General features: G+C 40.2%; 1 protein-coding gene across 4 annotated transcripts in view; it reads left to right on the top strand.

Annotated features, from left to right (window-relative positions):
* MALT1 (MALT1 paracaspase) overlaps positions 1-12373 on the top strand; it is an 81009-nt gene that overhangs the window by 47982 nt on the left and 20654 nt on the right. For 2 of the 4 annotated variants that reach the window (XM_023218337.1, XM_023218338.1), the window contains one exon: positions 5974-6177. The exons of the other annotated variants lie outside the window; for them this stretch is intronic. In XM_023218337.1, the coding sequence (XP_023074105.1) occupies positions 5974-6177 (204 nt within the window). The remainder of the gene's footprint in view (positions 1-5973; positions 6178-12373) is intronic. 4 annotated transcript variants of the gene reach the window in all.

Raw genomic sequence — 12373 nt, 5'->3', positions numbered from 1 at the left:
CAGAGGTGGAGCAGCTTAGGTTGACGCAAAGTCCAAGCCATGATCATGGAATCAGAAGGCAGTGAAGGTGAAAGTGTTTGATGTTGATAAGGGTAAGGGACTGTGAATTACCACCTTAAGAAAACCTGCTATGAGGGCCAGTCGCAGTGGCTCACGCCTGTAATCCCAGCATTTTGGGAGACCAGGGCAGGGGGACCACCTGAGGTCAGGAGCTCCAGACCAGCCTGACCAACATGGTGAAACCCCGACTTTACTAAAAATAGAAAAAAAAAAATTAGCTGGATGTGGTGGCACATGCCTGTAGTTCCAGCTACTTGGGAAGCTGAGGCAGGAGAATCGCTTGAACCTGGGAGGAGGAGGTTGCAGTGAGTGGAGATCATGCCACTGCACTCCAGCCTGGGCGACAGAGTGAGACTGTCTCAAAAAAAAAAAAAAAAAAAACCTGCTATGTGTCATTCATAGTGGTAAGTTTTCATGTATTCCAGCTCTATGGTCTTTTCTTTAGATCTCCGGACAGACCTTGCTGATTAAGAAATACCTATTAAAATAGTGTTCTGAACAAAGGCATAGCCATCATATTCCATAGTGAGGAGCATACATATGTCTTTGGTACACAAAATGACAAGATCCAAATGTAACTGGGTTAGTTGTTGAAGATCGTTTAATCACAAGTATGCATTTAATAGTAATCCTAACAAACTAAGTGTTTTCACCTAGTGAAATGTATAATTTAACCCTGAGATGTAGGTATTTTCCCTCATTTTTAGTAGATGAAAATTTAAAACTGTGTTTAGTAAAACTTGCTCAGGATTATACAATTTAGTGATTGAGACAGGATTCAAACCCAGCTGTCTCTCATTCCATAGCCTCTGTTAGCTCCATTATGCCAGGTATTCTTTCTCAAACGTGTCCCAATTGAAAGAATAAGATGGGCCGGGCGCGGTGGCTCAAGCCTGTAATCCCAGCACTTTGGGAGGCCGAGACGGGCGGATCACGAGGTCAGGAGATCAAGACCATCCTGGCTAACACGGTGAAAACCCCATCTCTACTAAAAAATACAAAAAACTAGCCGGGTGAGGTGGCAGGTGCCTGTAGTCCCAGCTACTCGGCAGGCTGAGGCAGGAGAATGGCATAAACCCGGGAGACGGAGCTTGCAGTGAGCTGAGAACCAGCCACTGCACTCCAGCCTGGGCAACAGAGCCAGACTCTGTCTCAAAAATAAATAAATAAAAATAAGATGAATGGAATATCAAGTCAACTTCTATCATGGAAGTTCACCAAACATTTATCTAATGTTTCATCTGTGCTTTATGACAGGCGTCCCCCACCCCCAGGCTGTGTACCAGAACCGGTCCGTGGCCTGTTAGGAACTGAGACACACAACAGGAGGCAAGTGAGCAAGCATTACCGTCTGAGCTCTGCCTCCTGTCAGATCAGCAGCGGCATTTGATTCTCATAGGAGTGTGAACTCTATTGCGCACTCCTTAGGAGAATCTAATGCCTGATGATCTGAGATGGAACAATTTCATCTCAAAACCACCCCTCCCCTGACACCGTCCATGGAAGAATTGTCTTCCACAGAACTGGTCCCTGGTGCCAGAAAGGTTGGGAACTGCTGCTTAATGACACAAGAGAACAAGCCTTGGTTTGTGAATTCAAGGCTTTGGGATACTAATAGGAGACAGACATTAAATGAATAATATAGTACATGATACATGCCTAGTAGAAATATGTAAAGAATCTAGAAATTGTTCATAGAAGATGGTGATCAGATTAGTTTAGGAGAGTTAGAGAAGGCTTTATCCTAAGAGGCAAAGCCAAGGTGAGAATTTTCAAGGATGAATTGGGAGCTCTCAGGGGGATAAAATGAAAATATATGGGATGAGAGTTCATTCAGAAATGAAGGAGAGGGAAAAAAGGGTGAAGACATGGTGAGGATGGAGGCATGAAGTAGATGGTGTGGGTGAGGAACAAGTAGTTCAGTATTGTTGGAAGGTAGGAAACCAGGGAAGGGGTGACTGGAGGCTATACTGTAATGTAGTTATTTATTGCTGAATAACATTGCAAAATTTACTAGCTTAAGAACTGCATCAGTTTTATTATCTCTCATGGTTCTCTGGGTTGGACTGGGTTTAGCAGGTGATTCTGCTGGTCTTTCTTGGGGTCTCTCATGCAGTTGCAGTCAGATGAGGCTGGGACTGCAACATTCAAGATGGCTTCGCTTACATACCTGGCACCTTAATGGGGGTTGCTGACAGACTGTGAAGACTGAAAAATCTCCCTCTCTCTCTCTCTCTTTCTCTTCCTCTCACTCAGTCTCTCCCTCTCCTTGTCTGTCTCTCTCTGTCCTCCCCTCCTCTTCCCGCCCCCCAACTTCTTTCTCTTCCTTTCCCTCTCCCTCTTTCCCTCGGTTCCTTCTCCCTCCCTGAGTGGTCTCTCCATGTAGCTGTTTTCTTTATGTCGTGGCTGGATCTCCAAAGTGGAAACTGTCAGAGCTTCTTAAGGCTTAGACCCTGAACTGGCAGAGTCACATATCGTGTTGCTCAAAGAAAGTCACGATACAGCCCAGATTCACAGGTGGGGTGACTGTACTACACAAGGGCAAGGATACTGTGGTTTGCTGGGGGCCACCTGCTACCACAGCTGGAAAGATAGGCATGGACTAGAATGCAAATGGCCTTGAATGCCAAACTACATGACCAGTCTAATCCCCAGCCACTCCTTCCCTAGTCCTCTACCTTCAGCGATACTGAGCTGCCTGTTCCTCACCCACACCATCAAACTGGGACTTTATTTTGTAGGACGTGGAGAGTCACTAAAAGATTTAATACATGAGATTTTTAAACAAATACTTAGTAGCATTTACTATATGCCAGCTCCTTTTCTAGGTGCTTCTGAATATTAACTCATTTTAGATAAGTAACATAATAATTAAAATTATTAGACATGGGACTAACGATATAACACCAGTTTTTGAAGAATATATTACATTAAACTTTGGAAGCTGTTTAGAATCATGAGTTAAAATGTCTTTCTGAAGTGGCTTCATTATTCTTTTGCTGAATCCAGTGGCATTTTTGTTTCACTTTTCCAATAAATGGTTTGTGTTCAAGAAGTTGTGGATAGCTCTTACAGTAAATGTTTTTCTACAGAAAAACTCCTTCATTTATGTTATCACTTGAAGACCATTATAAATTGCTTTATATTTGCCATCTTGAAGTTTTCTTTATTCCTCAGTCTTACCTCCTCAAATTCAAGTTTTATTGTTCGTTTCTCTGTCGTGTCTTTTTTCCTCTCCCTTTCTACTGCTTCTCCATCTTCCGATCACCCCAGTTCACCTGTCACCCAGGAACTGTTTTACAAGTAGATTGGACAGGTAAGATTTACTTACCCACCATCTTTTTCACCATTAAAGTCAAGGAAATGCTCTAAGACATCTTAGAAACTAGCTATTAAAAATTATCATTGGGGAAAAATTTTAGAAGTGTTATAGACAATTATCAATACATACATTTTAAGACCTGTAGTTCTCACACTGCTGAGCCTGTGCATTCTGTAAACTGTGCATTCTGTTTCTTTCCCAAAGAGATAACAAAACCAGTGAATAAAGATTTGATAGCAGCAAAAACATCCCATGATGCTTCATTTGACAGTTAATTGTATTTCCGTAAAGACCCAGTGATTTCTTTTTATTATATACTTATAATTGATTTCTACCAATAAAAATCTATGATATATATAATTAAATGATAGTATTCCATGGAAAAATGGAATGATTTACAAGCATTTTACTACCCCAGTAACTTTTTAACCTCTTGCTGTAAACCTATGATTTGGGCTATAATGATGTAAACCAGAGACAATGCATTCTCGCATTTCCCCTCACTTTAGAAGAAGATTAATCTAAGTCTGTCACTCTGTTGAGGTTGGATCTGGATTCTAATAGCATTGATGGACTCACAAAAAATGTGCTGTGGATTAGCCAGCTAACAGTCTTGCTATAGTGGGTACTTTAGTATAAGAATACTAGCTTATTTTAAAATGAATTTTGAAAAGGAAATACAAGGCCAGGCGTGGTGGCTCACACCTGTAATCCCAGCACTTTGGAAGGCCGAGGTGGGCAGATCACCTGAGGTCAGGAGTTTGAGACCACCCTGACCAACGTGGAGAAACCCCATCTCTACTAAAAATACAAAATTAGCCAGGCGCGGTAGCACATGCCTATAATCCCAGCTACTCGGGAGGCTGAGCCAGGAGAATTGCTTGAACCTGGGAGGCAGAAGGTTGCAGTGAGCCGAGATCGTGCCATTGCACTCCACCTCCAGCCTGGGCAACAGGAGCGAAACTCCATCTCAAAAACAAAAGGAAATACAAGTGATGTTAAGTTTTATGCTGCCTCCTATTGAAATCCATGCTGAGTGTTCTCAGCTTTTTCATTGAATTAATAATGTGGCTTAAGTATGATTTCACTGTTATATATATTCATAAGATTGGGCCATTTGCTAGAAATCTCTGAACATGTACATACAGAATAAAGATGACATGATGTAAAGTTACGGAGGCTTTTCACAAAGTAGAGTTTTTTATCCTTTGTGAGAGTCACATTATTTTAAGTTGATGCCAGTTTTAACACTAGGTTTAAGTGTTCTATGGAAAGAAAAGCAATTTCAGCAGATTTTTGGTGAAATAATCCTCTCAATGATTTGAAACGTCTGAAATTACATATTGTAGCCATCAAGTCAGCAATGTGATTATTCATGCCTGTTTCAACTTCATAAGAGTAGTATTCATAATAACTTACAAATAAACAGGATTGGTTACCAAGTCCTGGCCTGCGTCAGAGGCGGGTGGCCTGCAGTTCTGCCCAGGCGGCTCTTCAGCCAGTTGGCTGGTGCTGCAGGTACTCTTGTCACCTTGTCTCTCTGCTCCCTGGCATTTCTGTCACTGCTGCTACCATGACAGGTGCTGCACACACCCCACTGTCAGCCCTCAAGAAAGAGCCATCACAGGCTCTTATTGTCACGGGATGGTCTTGAGGTTTTGGTTTGTTATTTTTTTTAATTTTAATTTTTTTCCTCCCTTTGATACCAGCGGGTCTTGAGTTTTTAACCATTGACCCCATTCCAGACTATCAAAGAAAGGTACTGTGTTGAAGACCTCATAAGCACTGGCCAGCCTTCTACACTGTTTTAGGTGGGCTGCACACCTGGTTAAGCTAGCTGCTACTTATAGGCATAGATATACATTCTTTTACGAACAAAAAAACTGTTTCTGTCAGAATATATTATCTTTGAGCAAAGTCTCAGTGCACTAATTTCAAAAAATGAACTTTTAAGGTACTCATAGACAAAATCTTCACATACCCCTGAATTTGAGTCAAATGAGGAGTATTTTTAAAAGATGCTAAGAAGAGGCAGTAGTACATCCACATGGCTACTGCAGAAACCAAGAACACAGTACTCATGAAGTTCTCTCTTTGGTATTTCTCTTCATTCACTCTAATGTGAATTCTTTCTGTCCCTTTTTTAGTTATTTATCTTGATTTTAGCCTCTTCCATTCTCAGCAAAACAGAACCTAATTTGAGGGGAACCCAATTTCAAATATTCCTTGTTTAAATTTGCTCCAAAAGTCTAGTTGAATATTATATCCCTTTTGTTATAATTTAATAAAAGTAAACTTTAATATTAATTACTATTATGCTTCATATGCAGCTAATAAATATCTTTTGCCTGGCCCTCAAAAGTGTGAACATGTTTAATTTCAGTTTGATGTTTTTAGCATCTGTGTTCCTCAGAGAATGTTGATCTGCTATATAAATAGTTCTAAAATGAAATTAAATAATAATGAAATCTTATTTGAAATGAAATAATGCAGTCTTAAAGCATACTTTTTTATTATAATACCATTTCCATAGGTTTTGTTTTAATCTTTATATCTTCTTTTAAACACCCCCTTTATTTTTTTTTTCAAAGCAAAGGACAAGGTTGCTCTTTTGATAGGAAATATGAATTACCGTGAGCACCCCAAGCTCAAAGCTCCTTTGGTGGATGTGTATGAGTTGACTAACTTACTGAGACAGCTGGACTTCAAAGTTGTTTCACTGTTGGATCTTACTGAATATGAGATGCGTAATGCTGTGGATGAGTTTTTACTCCTTTTAGACAAGGGAGTATATGGTAAGGTATTTATAATGTTTGTTTTTACAATTATCCATTATTCTTTTCATTATACCAGTTAGGTTAAGAGTTGAAAATCAGGTAAGGTAAGCATGTTGTTGAATGGAAGAGTTTTATTTTTCTTATTAAGATGATGCATTTGATCTTCATTCCATCTGAATAACTAATTAGCTTCATGTCTTGTCTTTCATGTTTCTTGTTTTGTCAAAACATACTGTTCTTATTAGAATTCTTACCTGTCTTTTGTGATTTTTTTTTTTTTTACTGATAGAGCCACAGTATAGTAAAACTTGATGACCACACAGCAAAATTCACGTTCATATGTGTAAAATACTACAGTATGTGGGGTTTTCTGTGGGGGGATAGCATAAAAGGTTCTAGTAGAATGTATATTTTGTATGTTTCCTTTTCCTAACTATTGCATGGTATTTTCTAGTCTTTTAGTGGGAACTAGATTTTAACAAGGAAATGTTGGTGGATGGGGCCTATAAAAGCAATTTGTAAATTAAAGTTTTATACAGATATGCTTAGAAATGTACCTCTACAAAAATTCTAACAGTAAATGTTTAATTTTTTTTTCCCATTCTTTCACCTAAATATGTTAACACTGCATATATGGTAAAGAATTTCAAAAGAGACAGAATGTGCTATCAGTAGCAAGTCATTTATTTGGTGATTTATTTCTTTCAATATGGGAAGGCCAGCTGTTGAGCTCATCTGAACTGTGTTTTGCAGGATTGTGCTTCTATGACATTGTGCAATAACATCAGATTGCCAGGGAAGTGACATTTCCAGGCCTGTTGTTAGGCATACAATGATAAACAAAAAGTACCAGTTTGGCTCCTGTATCTTTCCAGTTATTTTATTTTAATAATTTCTGAATTTACTCTTATTATTTGTAATTAGATTGATAAGGCAAGTTTGGTTAGAATTTTTAATGGTTCTCAAAGTAGAATTTTTAATGAAACAAAAGCTGTTTGTTTTTTTTTTTTTTTTTTCAAGATTTACCACACTGTTGTATAAGGGATGGGGAAAGTCTTAAAATCTTACTTAAGTGAGTTTCTTTCTCTAAATAATGAGGATTTAGAGAAAGACAAATGAAGTTAACAAGGTAAACACCTCAAATGTGAGATTTCAGCTATTATGCTGATGTGTTAATACAACTTTACTTCTAAGTCTTATGGAGTGATGACTAATGGGCGAATCCATCCGTTTTTTCTCATGAAAATCTGAAAGAATATACAGTGCAAATATGCCACCTTGGTAATTGGCTTATACAGGCTGAGCATTCCTCATCTGAAATCCAAAGTCTAAAACTTTTTGAGTGCCAACATGATGCCACAAGTGGAAAATTTTACACCTTATGTCATGAGGTGTCAAAGTTAAAACTTTGTATCATGCACAAAATTATTTAAAATATTGTATAAAATTACCTTCAGGCTATGTGTATAAGATTTATATGAAACATAAATGAGGCTGGGCGAGGTGGCTTATGCCTGTAATCTCAGCACTTTGGGAGGCTGAGGTGGGTGGATCACTTGAGCCCAGGAGTTGGAGACCAGCCTGGGCAACATGGCAAAACCCCGTCTCTATTGAAACAAAAATTGGGCCAGACGCAGTGGCTTACGCCCGTAATCCCAGCACTTTGGGAGGCCAAGGTGGGCAGATCACCTGAGGTCAGGAGATCGAGAGCAGCCTGTCCAACATGGTGAAACCCCGTCTCTACTAAAAATGTATGGTGGCGATCACCTGTAATCCCAGCTAGTCGGGAGGTTGACACAGGAGAATAGTTTAAACCCGGGAGGTGAAGGTTGTAGTAAGCCAAGATCACACCACTGCACTTCAGCCTGGGTGATAGAGCGAGACTCCGTCTCAAAAACATAAAATAAAAACACAAAAATTAGCTGGGCATGGTGGTACATGCCTGTAATCCCAGCCACTCAAGAGGCTGAGACACAAGTATTGCTTGAACCCAGGAGGCCAAGGTTGCAGTGAACCAAGATCACACCACTGTACTCCAGCCTAGGCGACAGAATGAGACTTGGAATCTTGGTCTCAAAAAATAAAAGAAAAACATAAATGAGTTTCGTGTTTAGACTTGGGTGGCATCCCCAAGATAACCTCATTATGTGTATGTAAATATTCTAAAATCTGAAACATTTCTGGTCCCAAGTCTTTCAGATAAAGGATACTTAACCTGTATTTTCAATCTGGCACCAGGGGTGTTGTTTGTTTTTATATTATACAATTGATCTCAGCTTTTAAGGTGCCTACGTGGCGTAAAAAGGAAAAGGCTTCCCAAGCTTCACTAGAAGTGATGAGATGTAAGGAAAAAAAATTAATCAGTTTAGGTTTCTGTATTGGTGAAGTATTTAAAGATTGAGGGAATTATGTGAAGAATTACTACCTAGGTTGTTTATTCTCATTTCTTATTGATATTTTCACCTTGGCTTTTAGGCCCTTTTTTTGACTTTTAAAAACAAATCCTGTGGCCAGGGCATGGTGGCTCACACCTGTAATCCCAGCAGTTTGGAAGGCCAAGGCGGGCAGCAGATCACCTGAGGTCAGGAGTTTGAGACCAGCCGGACCAACATGGTGAAATCCCATCTCTACTAAAAGTACAAAAATTAGCCCAGCGTGATGGTGGGCACCTGTAATCCCAGCTACTTGGGAAACTGAGGCAGGAGAATCACTTGAACCCGGTAGGGGAAGGTTGCACTGAGCCAAGATCATGCCACTGCACTCCAGCTTGGGCAACAAAGCGAGACTCCATCTCAAAATAACAAAAACAAATCCTTTAGTTGCCCCTGTGAAGTAGAGAATCAGAAATATTAAAAATTGTGACAAGATTGCAGTTTAGGCTGAAGCTTTGCCCCAATATGAAAACATCATCTTGGAGTACAAAATAAAGAGGCATGTTAAAGCACAATGTCAGCTTAAGAAAGCTAGAAAACTTTTAAATCCTACTGATTCGTGTCTTAACAGGGTGACTGCATTATATTTTGAAGTATTGTGATTATTCCAAACATCAGACACATCTACACTAAATGTAAGTGTGGTAGAGGCTTGAGGGTTTAGGGCATACCATAAAGAAACCTTTAGTTTTTCTTTTGGACTGTGCCTTTACTGCTAGTTGATATTACCAGGGGACTCAGTGCTTGAGGGCTGTGGGGGAAGATGGAAGGCAGAGTCACCGGAATTTCAGCATGAACAGCTAGATACGGAGAACAGAGGAACTCAAGTTCATGCCCTTTTACATTATATATTATATTGCGTGCAGGTTTGTAGAAGAAATAAAAGTTACAACAGAACAGACGATAATTCAGTTTTAAACATATATAAACATAAAAAACAGGAACCCAAATCAGAAATTACTGACTTATACTACATGTCCTTAAGTATAAATAAGGAGAAGGAGTTCTAGTTATGTTGTATAGATGGCCAGGATAAAAAGTAACCCTTTGGCCTGAGATCTGTCTCCACATAGCCTTTCTGTTTTCATCGCTTGCTGCAGCTTAGCTGTGCTTTCGTGTAGAAGAACGGTAAAGGAGTCTAGTCGGAATATGGCGCAAAAGTGTTATTTTGCCTGCAGCAGAGCAGCTGTTCAGTTCACGTAGCTCAGTGGTTAAGCAGTGGGCCTTAGTGTAGTTAGCCTGGATTCGAAGCTTTTACTTTCTGCTAACTAGCTGTGTGACTGTGTTTCTTTAACTTTTCTAAGCCAAAAGGAATCTACAAAATGGATAGAACTAAATTAATGAGGTTCACAGGATAAGACAAAATAATTATCCCTGAGCCTGGCACACTAAAAGTGCTCAAAATATTGTACCCATTATTATTGTCATTTCCTGTCAATTGATTCAAAGACATTCAAGCACTTTTTCATCTTCAGATTGGTGATTTGGACTAGGTAGCATTCTACTTCAGGCTTCAATGAGAGAAACCCAGCTTTAATCAGTTTCTGTGTATTAAGGGTCTGCCTAAGGTTTTTGGGGGGTTCTTTTTTTTAGGTTTTTAAGGTTTTTTGTGGTTTTTTTGTTTGTTTACTTTTCTGGTACAGAGTCTCGCTCTGTACCAGAGAGTCGCCCAGGCTTGCTGTGGAGCGATCTCAGCTCACTGCAAGCTCCACCTCCTGGGTTCAAGCGATTCTCCTGGCTCAGCCCCCTGAGTGGCTGTAATTTCAGGCACGTGCCACCAACACCTGCCTAATTTTTTGTATTTGTAGTAGAGATGGGCTTTCACTGTGTTAGCCAGGATGGTCTCGCTCCATCTCCTGACCTCAGGATCCACCCACCTTGGCCTCCCAAAATGCTGGGATTACGGGCATGAGCCACCGTGCCCCAGCCTGCCTAGGGTTTTTTTTTTGAGAAAAAAAAGTCAGAGGGTTTGAAGCTATATTGTAGTAAAACAGTGAAAAACCAGTGCACTGACATTTTACATTGTCTGAGAGTCAAGTTCACTAAAAAGCCAGCAGTACATTATAGACAGTGTTACATAGGACAGTAGCGAGGCTGGCCAGCATCCGTATTTTGGTTCTGCCACTTACTAGGCATTTCAGTTTGGGTGAGCTTTTAAACCTCTTCATGTCTCAGTTTTCCCATCTGTGAAAGAGGGATGTTAATATTACCTACCTTGTTATGAGGACTGTGTGAGGCAGTATAAGTAGTGACCTTTCTTGGAACGGTGCCTGGCACATAGTAAGTGCCGTGTAAGCCTGCTGGGGTGGCGGTTGTTGTGCTTATCGGCCACACACGTGCTACGTGGAGTGCATATTCAGTTGAGTGGAAAAGTTTTTCATTTAAATGATTATTTTCTCTGTAGGCAAAAATAAATATCCATGAGTATGTTCTTGAATCATCCTCTCAAGAAATAAAATTCCCTAAAGATCTAATTTACAGAACTATATTTCTAAGTATAGTAAGTTTTTTGACATTTGTAAAAAAAACACATATTTTCTTCTCTATCCTTGAGTAATAGGATAGTTAATTAAATAAATAAGCAGTACTAGAGATGGAATTTAAAACAACAACGACAGTGATTTGGGCCACGCACAGTGGCTCACACCTATAATCCTAACAGTCTGGGAAGCGAAGGTGGGAGGGTTGTTTGAGCCCAGGGGTTCGAGACCAGCCTGGACAATATAGTGAGACCTCATCTCTACAAAAAATTTAAAAATTAGCCAGGCATGATGGCACATGCCTGTGGTCCCAGCTACTTGGGAGGCTGAGGTGGGAGGATAGCTGGAGCCTGTGAGGTCGAAGCTACAGTGAGCCATGATCGCACTGCTGCACCCCAGTATGGGCAACAGGGCAAGACCCTGTCTCAAATAAATAAATAAATAAAATTTTTTTAAAAATGATTTGGACTAGTTCATTTTACACAAAAGTGCTTAGTTCCCCTCAATATAATTTGGTTGCAGACTTTGATACAGAATAGTTACACTTTTCATAAGACATTTTGGGAAAGAAAAAAAATATGTTGGTGTTAAGTGCCTTAATTTCATTCAGCAGTTGCAGGGCTGGGCATGTGGCATTAATGTAACAGAACAACATTCAGCTTTTCCCTGTATGAATGGAAGTTAAGCCTTCCCTCAGAGTTGTATCTTCACCCCAGTCAAGTCTTGCTGGAGCCAGACATACTACCTGACAGGAGGGAGGCATCACCTAGGCCTGCTGTCAGTTGTCTCTAAGTAATACCAGTTGTTGAAATGGTACCATTTCTACTAAAAGACCCTTGAAAAGAGAACTCCAGATCTGACACTGTCTTGATTGGTTTGCATTGTTAATTTAATGCAATTCAGTAAGTATTTGCTGAGTTATTTTCGTTACATCCACAATCCAGATGAAGGAGTATGCTATGTGCTGAGGGAAATAATAGTGAATACAGATCATGATCTGTCCTCTAAAGAAAATTATAGTCCCAGGCCAGGCACAGTGGCTCATGCCTGTAATCCCAACACTTTGAGAGGCCGAGGCAGGCAGATCACCTGAGGTCTGGAATTTGAGACCAGCCTGACCAACATGGAGAAACCCTGTCTCTATTAAAAATATAAAATTAGGCCGGGCGCGGTGGCTCAAGCCTGTAATCCCAGCACTTTGGGAGGCCGAGATGGGCGGATCACGAGGTCAGGAGATCGAGACCATCCTGGCTAACACAGTGAAACGCCGTCTCTACTAAAAAATACAAAAAACTAGCTGGG

Source organism: Piliocolobus tephrosceles, chromosome 18, assembly GCF_002776525.5.
Source record: "Piliocolobus tephrosceles isolate RC106 chromosome 18, ASM277652v3, whole genome shotgun sequence".
NCBI classification, from domain to species: domain Eukaryota; kingdom Metazoa; phylum Chordata; class Mammalia; order Primates; family Cercopithecidae; genus Piliocolobus; species Piliocolobus tephrosceles.
This window is presented reverse-complemented; position numbering and strand designations above follow the sequence as displayed.